Source organism: Lutra lutra, chromosome 10, assembly GCF_902655055.1.
Source record: "Lutra lutra chromosome 10, mLutLut1.2, whole genome shotgun sequence".
Lineage (NCBI taxonomy): Eukaryota > Metazoa > Chordata > Mammalia > Carnivora > Mustelidae > Lutra > Lutra lutra.
In genome coordinates, this window is record NC_062287.1 from 108,508,677 (window position 1) to 108,520,822 (window position 12,146).

Below are 12,146 nucleotides of genomic sequence, written 5' to 3' on the forward strand. Positions count from 1 at the left end.
ATCAGAGGCCTTCACGGTGTCGTCGGCAGCCACTCCCTTCTCTCCTCCCTTTCCTGGCCACAGCCAAAGAGCCATTCCTGCTGAAACCCTTCCACCTGCCTCTCAAATTGGTACCAAGGCCACCAACTCCAGGAAGCCCTCCCGAGGGTGGCCTGAGCCTGGTAAACCCCGGACAATGGAGAGCCCCCGCCCAACCCCCGTCCCCAGGAATAAGGGTCAAATACAATCAAGGAAATCAAATCTTCAATGTATGGAAAAAATCAGTGCCAGTGGGGGTCAGGGGTCACCGGACCAGGTGGAAAGTCAGCCAGTATATGATGAGGGGCTGGAAGGCTGCAGCTCCCAGGGTCAGGTAGAGCTGGAGGCGCTGCCGGGGAGCTGGGCCCCCCATGTTGTCAGGGCCCAGGGCTGCTGTTCGCAAAGAGCGCACCTGGGAGAAAGGAGGGCGCTGAAGCTGGGCCGAGCGGGGGAGGCTCGTTCCCAGCTCCGACCCCCGGGTGAAGCGCGAGGGGCAGCCCCAGACTCACGATGAAGTACATGAGCGCGGACGAGGTCCAGGCCAGGGCCACGTAGTAGCCGTCACTGCCGAAGAGCAGCCCGGTGAGCACGCTGAGAATCATCCTGCGGGCCGGGGGCGGGGAAGGGGGCGGGGGGGAGGAGAAAGAGAAGGGTCTGGGCCTCAGACGGGCCCCACCACCCAGCCTAGACCCCACCCACCACCACTGGGGCCCTATATCTCCAGTCTATCCCCCCAGGCTCCTGGACTCAAAATGAACCTAGAAGGCCTAGGACTCAGTGTAGAATGTGGACGTGAGACCCCCTTCACTACCCCAGCACAAGGCCCTTCTCCCCTGTGTTCCCAGGGTGACTCGCCTACATTCCTGACTGAACAACAGTACACGGGTCCCAAGGACAATGCTAAAAGCAGCTGGTTCCTCTAACAGAAGAGCTAGGGCCCAGAGAGGGCAGACACAATTCAAGGCGACAGCTACACCAGCTGGGGACCCACGGTGGCAGGCCCCTCTCCCAGGCCTGCTTCTGGCCTGGCCCATAGGTACTCACCCCACATATTTGTAGCCACTGTAGGCTAGCAGGTGGAAGGTGCTCAGGTCACTGCGTACGGTGGCCAGGTAGACGCCCAGGAGCAGGGCAAGCACCTCCATCACAACCCACACCAGCGCCGTGCTCGCACACAGACCCAGCACCTCCGGGGAGAACCTGTGACCATGTGTGGGGAAAAGGGGTGTTTGGAAACCAGCCATCCTGTGGCAGGTGTGAGACTGAGGACATGGCCTGGGCTTGGGACCTGCCACACAGGCCCCTAGGGAGGTGAGGAGAGCAGGAAGGGGAGCTGGTGGGAATGGGGGAGGGCGCTGGGTACTAACCTTTTCTGAATGCCCAGCGCCATCCCAGCCAACAGCACGTAGGTGATGAAGGCCATGGCTGCAAAGAGCCAGAAAGATGCCATCAGCCTGGTTTCCAATCAGAGCCCCCTGGCTAGATATTTGGGGCCATTTACACTCCCTACCTCCTCCCCATACATCCCTTCCTGCGTGCCCCCACATATGCATACGCCCAGCCTCCACAGTCACTCCTACTACCCTGCCTGGGATGCCCTTTCCCTGCTCAGCCCTCTCTCCCTGTGTAAATGCTACCTGACCCTTCTCTCAAGACCACCAAGCCACCTCCTTCCCTGTCCCTGTGTTAGGAAACTCACTAACTCAAGTTTCCTGCTTAGATCACACCGTATCATGGGCCAAGGCTATTACTAATCCTAGACCAACAGGCAGGAGCCACACTGATCTCCCACAACATGACAGGACTAAAATACAGACTTGGAGACAACCCAGGCTCTCCCCAGAGTCTGGCCCATGGGGAAGACTTCACCTCAGCCAGTAATGTTGGGTCTGGCCACTGGCGCTGGCTTTGGCCGTCCCACCAATGTAGAGGGCTCCCAGTTTACCTCTGCTGTTTCCACAAAAGCTCAGAGCCCAGGGGAGCTGGGCTTTCACAGCCTGGAACTCCTCGGACCTCTTCTCTGCCCCCTCGAAGCACCAGAACTGACACGCCCACCAGAAAGCACAGGGTCTGAAGTCAGGAAACGAGCTCTACCACCTATAAGCTATGTGGCTTCAAAGACAGTTGTCTCCCTGAGCCCTGGCTTTGACACGTAAAATGGGGATGGCAAGTCCTGCGTTACAAGGTGGCTCTGGGAGGAAGTGGACTGGAGGACAGAAGAACCAGGGACCCGCCCGGAGCAACTGAGCTGACTGGCTGCCTTGGCAACCCGCCTGCAGGCCGCGTGGGGCCACTCACCCCTCCTCCGGGGTGTCCACCATGGGCTTCGCCTCGTGTAGGCCCCAGGACAGAGAGGAGTCAGAGGGACGGCCTGCCAGCCACTGTCCAAGGTGGGCAGCCTGACCCCGTGCCATGTGGATGGGCAGTTATGGGAACCCAGAAGGGAGTGACCGCTTCCTCTGAGAAGGCAATGTTGGAGGACTTGGGGGACCAGTAATCGCTGTGACAGTAACTATTATTTTCAGTGTGCCCCCTGCTGAGTGCACATCACCTCCCTGAATCTCCACAACAGTCCTTTGTGGTAGAGACTGTTGTCATTCCAGGCGTACGTAAGAGTAAAAGCAGCCAGCCTGAGGTCCCATTCCCGGAAGCCGCAGGACCAGGTCTAAGCCCTGAGCTCCAGGCTGTGGAAGGACATGATCCCAGTTAAGAGGCAAGAAGATCGAAAAAGGGAAAACTCCGAAGGCCCTGAGGGCACGCCGGGGAAGCTCCTTACTGGTCCCGCTGCTCTGTCTACTGGGTGTCTAGCAACCACCACACACAAAAGCACCGAGCAGATGCTGAATCAATGCACGAGTCTCTCTTTCCTTGTTGGGGCCTCAAGGCACAAGTCCCCCCCACTGTCCCCCAGCCCAGGTCAAAGAAAGACTCACTGGGGATATAGAGGTCAGGGGCGTTGAGATCTTGCCGCGGGGGCAGAGGCACATCATGACTGTACTGCACCTCCCAGTTCTGGCGGTGGCAGCAGCCAGGGCATGAGAAAAAGATAAAAAGAAAAGAAAGATGGGGGTTGAGATCTGGGGGCCAAATTCTGGGACGGGCGGAGGGGGGCACAGGGCCCCGCCAGCTCACCTGGTAGGCAGCTCACCTGGTGTGTGTAGGGGAAGACCAGTAGCCCCAGCTTCTTGGCCACATAGGCTGTGTCCACAGCAAAAAAATACTTGAGTTTGTTCACAGACACAAAACGGTGCAGCTGGGAGAGGAGAGAGGAGGCTGTGGGCAAGCCGCACACCAAACCTCAGGGTGCTCCTTGGTGTGCTCCTTCCCTGAGGGCTGCTGGGAGAATTAGGCGGGATCCCGTGATGCCCCATCCCTAGCCACAAATCTTGCCACCCTTGCCCTGGGGGCGGGCCACACCTCCTTGTGCACCATGTCCTTCCCATGGGATGCGATGGAGCTGCCATAGGCCATAGCCACGTTGGCCATTGGGTCCCCAAGCAAGTGGTTGACATTGAAGGCCACGTCGGCTCCTGGGGCTGGATATTCCCCTGGCTGGCTGGAGTAAGCACCGCTTGTGTCATCGAAGAGGGGAGGGGGGTCTGGAGCTGCCCGGGCCCTGTGCTTGGAGCCTGTGGGTTTGTAGGTACTGGAGTAGGTGACAGGAATATCAAGCATGAGCCCAAACCACCACCTACCCCTTTCCCCAGGCTGGGCAGCCCTGTATGGGTTCTGGGGCCACCCAGCAATCGGTTAGTGAAATCCGGGCTGCATACGGGTAGGTAACCCAGAAAGAACTTTGACGAAGGCTCCTTTTCCACAGATACTAAATGTAGGCAAAGAAAGAGCTGAGGCAGCACCTGGAAGCGGCTGCCCACCTATAGGTTTGGGGCGGGGGGGCGGGCTTCTCGAGGGAAGTGATCTCTGAACTGAGCCTTGGGGGAGAGAGAAGGTTCCTAGGTGAGGATAACTAACTGTTAGGGCACCCCGCAGGAACAAGGGTGGGAAAGGCGATAGCTGGGTACCCAAAGGCCCGGGGCTGTGGTGACGGCCCCACCAGGGCCATGACGGGTAAAGAAAGTTCCGAAGGCAGACCCCGTTCGTGCCTGGGTCGGGCATGGGAATCCCAGCGGTGCTGTCACCGCCCGATCTCAGGACTGGACCCAGAGGGCAAAGTCCGGGACGTGATGTGGAGTCCCGCAGGGCGGAAACCCGAAAGACACCCGCCGCCCTGGGGAGCGGTCACGACTGCCCCTCTCCCTCAGGGTGAGCGGGCCGCGCCGCCGACCCTCCTCCGGCCGGTCGGGCCGCGTCCCGCCCGCCCCGCGCCCCACGCACCATGGGCTCCGTAGCCCGAGTGATAAGCCATGGCCGCGATGCTGGCGCTCCCCAAGGGCCCGCTGCGCCGCCTCGTGGGTACGAATACTAATAAGCCAGCTGCTCTGCTGCCTGGGCGCCGAGCCGGGTTACGGAGCAGACCGACACGTCCGCGAACTCTCCGACCGCAGCCGCCATGTCCTCAGCGTTATCCTCCTCGCCTGCCATTGGCTCCTCGGCGGCGCTAGCTCGTCCCTCCCCTCTCCCAATTGGCTGCTGGCCCGACCTCGCCGAATTGGATTCGGCAGTAGGCATCTTCCGGGAGGGAGAGAGGCGGAGCAATTCAAGGCACTCTCGGATTGGATGGTGGGTTTGCTAGTTCGGGGCCAGAGCAACCAATGGATGGGTTATGGGGTTGAGAATTATTTCCGCGCCTGCGTAGTGGGGCGCATGACGCTCGCCGTGCCACGACTACACCAGGTGGAGACCTGGAGGAGGCGTGAGTCCGGGAACGGAGTTTGCTTGCGGGACGTGCCCCAGGAGGGAATGGGTACCAAGTCCCGCCCCTTGGGTCTCCTGCCCCTCCCTCTCAATGCCAGCTTTCCTCTCCCATCCTCCACGCTACCCCCCAAGTCCTGGCACGGAGCCCGGGCAGCCCGCGAGGTGTTAGTAGGAGGCCGGGAGGGGCAGTGACAGGGCGGCCCAGCGAACCCAGGAAGCTGACTCCTCCTCCTGCCTCCCGCCCCTCCTTCCCGCGCGGGCGCTGTCCGTTATCCGGTGCTGAAATGCCCTACGGCTACTGCCGCTACCCTGCAGAGTCTAGGGGCCTGCGGCTGGGTCTGACCTCTTAAGACAGATAGAAAGACCCCCCCCCCCACACACACACACACACGCACACACACACACGCATTACACATACTGAAAACTCCAGAAGATCTGAAGTCCCAGAGATTGGGCGGTATAGTCGGGACAGGACCCTGCACCAGGCCTGACCCATCAATTCTCCCGTGATCCAACCAGTTTGGGTGTGGAGGTGCGCTGGTCCACCTCCTGAAGCTGCACTTGAAACTCCTGAGTCATTGCTGGCCCTGCGGTCCATCTTAAAGCGAGATTACCCACCCCCAACACCAAGCCTCCCTCCTGAGGCCGTGTGTGTTCCTTTCTCTCCGCCCAGTTTGTGACCACTCTCACCCTCCTCAGAGCTAGCCTTCAGGGGCCTCCTCTCTCACACACCTTCAGCCACCACTTTCTAGAGAGCAAAATCAGGTCCTCTGCAACCTGCCTCTAGCTAACCCAGTGTCCAGTTATGCCAGGTGACTTTCCTGCTTTCTAAACACAGCCCACGTGATCTAATCGCAGTGTCTTTGCTCAGAAATCCCCTACACCTGGGATGCCTTCCCCCCTCATATCCATTTGTCCAAAGCCTATTCTTTAAGAATCAGTTTAACTTGTGCCTCTCAGAGAGACAAAAGGAGCAGAGGACTGACCTGGCTGGGGGGTTGAGACCAGAGGCTGGGTTCCAGGCTCCCTCTGGGTACACTAGTCTGTCCTGGATATAAATTCCATTAGGACTGGACCTGTGTCATTCTCCATTCCTCCCCTTGTCTTCAGAGTGCCAAACACAATACTTGGATATAGAAGATACCCAACAAACCTCTGTGCCCAATAAATAAAAAATGAACGGATGAAGCCCTGGGTCACTCCTTTACTCTATCATTTCAATCACCTCTCTTTTAAACGGGTAGGAGTGTTGAACTGAATGGTTTTTGAGTTGCCCTTTGGGGGGGGAGTGACAAAGCAACCCAAAACTCACCTATATCCCACCAAATAAGTGTTTAGTTTGGGGGTAGCCCAGACCCAGGGGCAGGTGTGAAGGTCTGAGGCCCCTAAGGGCCAGGGAGCAGCCCTGCATCCACCACTACTTGGGAGGGCATCCTCCCAAGGACAGATCCCACTCCCCTGTACCTCATGATGAACGGTTTGCACCTTTCTATTCCCATTTCTTAGGTGAGAAAACTGAGGTTGGGGTAGAGAGTGCAGGCCCAAGGTCATGGAGCCTAGGACCTTGGGTGTCCTGTCTGCTCTCAAGCAGAACCCAGCACCTCTGTCCAGTGAGTGAGGCGTATCACACCTCTCTGGGTTGTAACTGCTTTTTCCCCTACCAGCAAGGCTTCCGGAGTGGAGTCTGGGTGGGCTTAAGCCTAGGCCTATTCCTCAGAGACAGGACGCCGGAGGTATTACCCACCTTTGAGATCCATCCCCCCTCATTTTACAGCAGGGGAAACAGGCCCCAAGAGCAAGGACTCGGCCAAGGTCGCAAGCGCAAGCGCGGCGGGAGGAGAACCCAAGCTTGGGTCGGCCAGCTTGGGGTTCTTGGGTGGGGGGCCGGGCAGTGCCCGTGGTACCAGGCGCTGCCGGCGGCGCCGCGGGTGCCGCGGGGGCGGGGTCAGCGGAGGGCGGGGCGCCGGGCACCGCGGCCGCCCACGCTGCCGCCGCCGCTGCCGCCGCCGCCGCCTCCGCCGCCGCGCTCGGGCTCGAGCTCCGCGCACTCCCTGCGCGGCCGCCGAGCCGAGCGGACGCCCTCGGGGCCGCGCCGCAGCCCTCTGCGCTCCCCCCTATCATGCCCCGGGCCCGGGCCCGGGCCGCGCAAGCACCCAGGACACCATGCCCGAGGGCGGCGGAGGCGACAGCGGGGAGGTGCCCGCGTTCATCCCGGACGGCGAGCCGCTGCGGGAGGAGGTACCGGCGCTGTGTGCTTGGGGGCCGGAGCCAGGGCTGGAGCGGGGGTGAGGGGGACTACGGAAGGGGCAAACACCGGGACAGGGGGTGAGGAGGGAAGTCCCCAAACCCCAGTTGCCAATGACGTCATTAGGGTAGCTGGCGTCTGGCGAGCGGAGGGGCTCGCGTGGGGGTTGAGGTGGGGGGGTGGTTGGGAAGGGAGGAAGGGGCGACTCCCGCCCCGGGCGCCCCTTCGTCCCTCCTCGCCCTCCTGTGACGTCAGCGCCTGGCCCCTGCGCGCCCTCATTCCGCAGCGCTGCCCCTCACCCCCAAGGCCCGGGGGTCAGGCCCCCCGCCCAGCCCAGCCCAGCGGCTCACGAGGTGCCCGGGCGACGCCTGCAATGCAGCAGCAGTAGCCGGGAATTGGGGGGAGGGAGGGAGGGAGGAGGGGAAAGAGGAAAGGATGCGGCCTCTGGTACCCCTTCTCCCTCTCCCCGCGATGAGGCCCGAGGGCCCATCCTTCAGGGTGGGACCCCCAGACTGGCCTCTCACCAGCCCTAGCCAAGGAAAGGATCTGCAGAAGTGTGGGGCCCTGCGCCCGGCGTGGGGGTGATAGGTGGCCAGTGGGTCTGTGTATGTGTTTGGATGGATGTAGTGTGCTTGTGGGTGTGTGAATGCTAGTCCGTGCTCCCCACATCTTGGATGAGCCAAAGTCAGGTGATGGTCTGGTGGGTGCTTCGCCTGGGTGATGTGGGGATGTGTGAGCGTGTTCTGTCGTGGGTGGGTCTCTCCTGTAGAGTCTAGGGTGTGATTTCAGGTTGCAGTAGGGGTGGGGTTGGAGGCTGTGCACGCACTCAGGCGAGGCTCTGGCGTGGACCTGGGCTTCAGTGAATTTGTAACGGGTATATGTGCGCGTGTGTGTGTGTCCTGTGCTGGGTGGGTCTGTGTGCGCGTGTGCGTGGTGGTGGGGGTTGCGAGTGCAGGCACCTGTGCGCCATGTTATGATTGGGTGAGCACCCATGAAGGTCCGGGATCTGGGCTGAGCCGGCCGTGTGCACATCCATGGTAGGTGGGTCTGTGATTAACATGGGCTGGAGGGTGGGTGCGTGGGTGTGTGCCTCTGACCAGACCTGCAGGTCATGGTGGGGATGTGTACATGTGGTGGGTGACCGGGGGTAGGGTAGACTGCCCTGGGCTGGGCTGGGGACATTTCCTCTCCTCTGGGGTCTCTCAAGACCTGGTGGTCCTGGGGTTGAAGAGGTGGCCCCTTAACTTTTCCTTCTCCATTTCTTCCCCACTCCTTCCCCCATTTCTGCCTCTGTGGGGACCCTAGAGGTGAGGTGAGGGCCAGGCTGGCGGGGAGGCCAAACCCTCCGGGCCAAGAGTGGCCCCTGCTGCCCAGCAGCTGTGTTCCGCCCCCGCCGTCATAGCACAGATGGGGAGCGGAGGACGCCTCTCCATCTGCTCCCCCGACTCACACCTCCTCCATTCCCAGCTCTTTCTCTTTCTTGCTTACTTAAAAGCTTCTCCCAAGTCTCTAAGTGGAACCAAGGAACGAGAGGGAGTCTCAGGGCAACGGCATTAATATTTATTGCCATGGCCAGACCCCGTGCCGAGATGGCTACACATAAGATCTTGTTGAAACCTCACAAAAGCCCCAGTTTACAGATGAGGAGACTGAGGTCCAGAGAGGATGGGGGAGCTGTCCAAGTCGCCTAGTAAGTGGGAGAGCCAGTACTGAGTCCTGGGCCGTGGGGCTCTAAAGCCCATGCTCTTCATCCTTAGGCCCCCTGCCACTCTGGCCTCCTATACCAACAGGTCCAGGAATCAAGGCCCAGAGAGGGGAGCAATATGGCCAAGACCACACAGCAAATTAGGGGCAGAGCTGGGACCAGAGCTCCATTTTCTCAATGGCCAGTCAGGGGGCCCTTCCTTCCTCTTGGCAGAGATGGGTCCGTTTTGTCCTGGATGGCCCTTGACTGAGAGATGATGGGGCACAGTAGAGGACAGGGGAGGACAGGATCCAGGGCAGAGAGGCCCCAGTTTGAATCCTGCAGCCCTACTGTGAGAGCCGGAAGGGTGAGGTTTGGGGCAAGAGGCTCTGTCCCTCAGAGCCTCTGTTTCCCCCTCCATGGAGTGGGGAACCTGCCCCAGCTCCTTCCCGGGGCTCAGGCAGAGGCGCAGGTATAACCGATGGCCTGTCCTGACCCGTGCCTCTCCCCTCTCTGCCCGCCCTGCAGCAGCGGCCCTTGAAACAGTCCCTGGGAAGCTCCCTGTGCCGAGAGTCGCACTGGAAGTGCCTGCTCCTCACGCTGCTCATCCATGCCTGCGGCGCCGTGGTGGCCTGGTGTCGCCTGGCCACCGTGCCCAGGCTGGTCCTGGGGCCTGAGGCAGCTCTGGCCCGAGGGGCCGGGGTCCCCCCGCCCACCTACCCGGCCAGCCCCTGCTCCGACGGCTACCTGTACATCCCGTTGGCCTTCGTCTCCCTCCTCTACCTCCTCTACCTGGCCGAGTGCTGGCACTGCCACGTGCGCTCCTGCCAGGCGCCGCGCACCGACGCGGGCACGGTGCTGGCGCTGATCCGCCGGCTGCAGCAGGCGCCGCCGTGCGTCTGGTGGAAGGCCACCAGCTACCACTACGTGCGCCGCACGCGCCAGATCACCCGCTACCGGAACGGCGACGCCTACACCACCACGCAGGTCTACCACGAGCGGGCAGACAGCCGCACGGCGCGCGGTGAGTTCGACTACTCGGCCCACGGCGTCCGCGACGTCTCCAAGGAGCTGGTGGGCCTGGCCGAGCACGCGGCCACGCGGCTGCGCTTCACCAAGTGCTTCAGCTTCGGCAGCGCCGAGGCCGAGGCCTCGTACCTCACCCAGAGGGCCCGCTTCTTCAGTGCCAACGAGGGCCTGGACGACTACCTGGAGGCCCGCGAGGGCATGCACCTGAAGGACGTGGACTTCCGCGAGTCCCTCATGGTCTTCGCGGACCCCCGCAGCCCGCCCTGGTACGCCCGGGCCTGGGTCTTCTGGCTGGTGTCAGCGGCCACGCTGTCCTGGCCACTGCGCGTCGTGGCGGCCTACGGCACGGCCCACGTGCACTACCAGGTGGAGAAGCTGTTCGGGGCCAGCTCGCCGCCCCCCGGCGCGGTGCCCAGCGGGCCCCCGCTCTCCCGCGTGGCCACGGTGGACTTCACCGAGCTGGAGTGGCACATCTGCTCCAACCGGCAGCTGGTGCCCAGCTACTCGGAGGCTGTGGTCATGGGCGCCGGCTCGGGCGCCTACCTCCGGGGCTGCCAGCGCTGCCGCCGCTCCCTCAGCAGCAACTCGCTCCCCCCGGCCCGGCCCAGCGGGCCCCGCCTGCCTTTCAGCCGCAGCCGCCTCTCCCTGGGAGCCGGGGGCCGGGCCACGCCAGGGGTCTTCCGAAGCCTGAGCGGGGGACCACTGGGGCGCCGTGGAGAGGACACAGAGCCCCTGGAAAGCCCCCCGTGCTACGAGGACGCCCTTTACTTCCCGGTGCTCATCGTCCACGGTGACAGCGGCTGCCAGGGGGATGGGCAGGGGGCACTCTGAGACCCACGTGGCATCCCGGAGCGGCCTCCTCCCCACCATCCTGCCACGGCCTTCAATGCCTGAGCAGCTGTTGTCCGAGACGGAGGGGAAAACAGACCAGCACATGAGGCGGGGGGTGGGGTGGGTAAAGTCCTTAAACAGACTGAAGCACAGTGACCAGGGTCGTTTTGGGGGTGAATGGATAGCACTGAAGTTGAGTCCATGGACTGTCCCAACACCCCCCCCCCAACCACCGCCACCATGTTCCACCCCCTGCAGTGGCTGGTGATCCAGCTTAGGCCCCTCTCAGGTTGGGCGGGGGGTGGCAGGGATGCTTCCAGAAAGCCTGGGATGGGGGAAGAGTCCTGGAGACAGCTATTGCATGCAGCCGAGGGCTGCCTCTAGGCTCTTCCCTGCACGGCTGAGGCCACACTGGGAGCCCTCGAGAAACCCAGAAGCACAAATTGGTGGTTTGGGGCCATGCCTGGCCGGGCCAGCCTCCACGAAGCTGAGAGGCTGGCTGTGGCTACAGGCCCCAAGTCCCCATCCTCCTCCCCTGACACGCCCCTCCCTGCCTGCCCTCTGGTCTTTGCTCAGGGCCAGTCCCCAGTCAGATCCTGCGGCACAGCCCCTGTACTGGGAGCCAGGTTCTTGGAGCACAGCTTTGTCCCCCGTGGCCCCCTGTTTTTCCCCGCTGTACCCTCCCCCCACATCCAGCTCCCCTATGATCTGGGGTTCCTTCTCAGGGCCCCACCTTGATCCCACATCTCCCGGTCTCTGCTCTTGTGCCCCCCAAGGTCACCTCCGCCTCTTTCAGCCACCCACACGCTCCCCCAGGCTTTGCCCTCTCATTATGCCCCCAGACTTCTCTGCTCTTCACCTTCCTGATGACCCACGGGGCCCAGGCCACGGGGCATCTGAGGGACTTCGGCCTTGGCCACAGCCTCTTGGACGATGCGCCTGATCTGCCACGGGGGCCCCTGCTTCTCCCACCGGTGGGGCCCAGCCCAGTGGACACCAGCCCTCCTCCAGGGAGGAGAGAGCAGTCCCCTTCCAACTGGGCTTCCACCGCCTCTCAGGGGCCAGTTGGAGAGGGAGGAGGCAGAGAAGATGCAGATAAAATAAAAAGGTATGAAATGGAAGGTCTTCTCACGTGCATTCCTAAGGGGTGTGTCCAAGGGCACTACATGTGCGATGGGCCACCCGGGGTCAGTGATTCAATGCTTGGTTCTGGAAGGGGATGCCGGGTTGGGCTCCAGTGTTTCCAGGAACAGGGTAAGCTGAGAGGGAACCCCCAACCCTGCACAGCCAAGGGCCCAAGACCCAGGTTTGAGTTGCTCTGAGCAGCTGACTCCCACCGGCCAACTGGTATCTGGGTCACTTTTAACACATCGTCTAAGTGGTCCATCTTCCAGCCCGGAGAGGGTTTTCATTCCACGGCTGGGCAGGCTGAGGACCAAGAGATCAGAGTGGAAGGAAAGAGCTATGGTCTGTGATGTCAGTTCAGTGCCCCAGATGGCTACTGGTGTTCGGGGGAGGGGGTGC

General features: G+C 61.9%; 2 protein-coding genes across 3 annotated transcripts; one reads left to right on the plus strand and one right to left on the minus strand.

Moving 5' to 3' along the window:
* Nucleotides 1-226: 226 nt before the first annotated feature.
* YIF1A (Yip1 interacting factor homolog A, membrane trafficking protein) lies at nt 227-5,881 on the minus strand. Of its 2 annotated transcripts, none has more exons than XM_047693187.1 (8): nt 5,820-5,881; nt 3,436-3,647; nt 3,167-3,271; nt 2,952-3,030; nt 1,386-1,443; nt 1,063-1,218; nt 528-621; nt 227-430 (listed from the first exon to the last, which is right to left on the minus strand). In XM_047693187.1, the coding sequence occupies exons 2-8, from the start codon at nt 3,502-3,504 to the stop codon at nt 284-286; spliced, it is 708 nt and encodes a 235-aa protein (XP_047549143.1). In that variant the 5' UTR covers nt 3,505-3,647; nt 5,820-5,881; the 3' UTR covers nt 227-283. The 2 variants fall into 2 exon arrangements, with proteins under 2 accessions (XP_047549143.1, XP_047549142.1); XM_047693186.1 differs by lacking the exon at nt 5,820-5,881 and adding an exon at nt 4,354-4,579.
* A 935-nt stretch (nt 5,882-6,816) lies between these two features.
* Nucleotides 6,817-11,743, plus strand: TMEM151A (transmembrane protein 151A). The gene is made up of 2 exons (XM_047693694.1): nt 6,817-7,071; nt 9,291-11,743. The coding sequence occupies exons 1-2, from the start codon at nt 6,997-6,999 to the stop codon at nt 10,620-10,622; spliced, it is 1,407 nt and encodes a 468-aa protein (XP_047549650.1). The 5' UTR covers nt 6,817-6,996; the 3' UTR covers nt 10,623-11,743.
* Nucleotides 11,744-12,146: the final 403 nt, after the last annotated feature.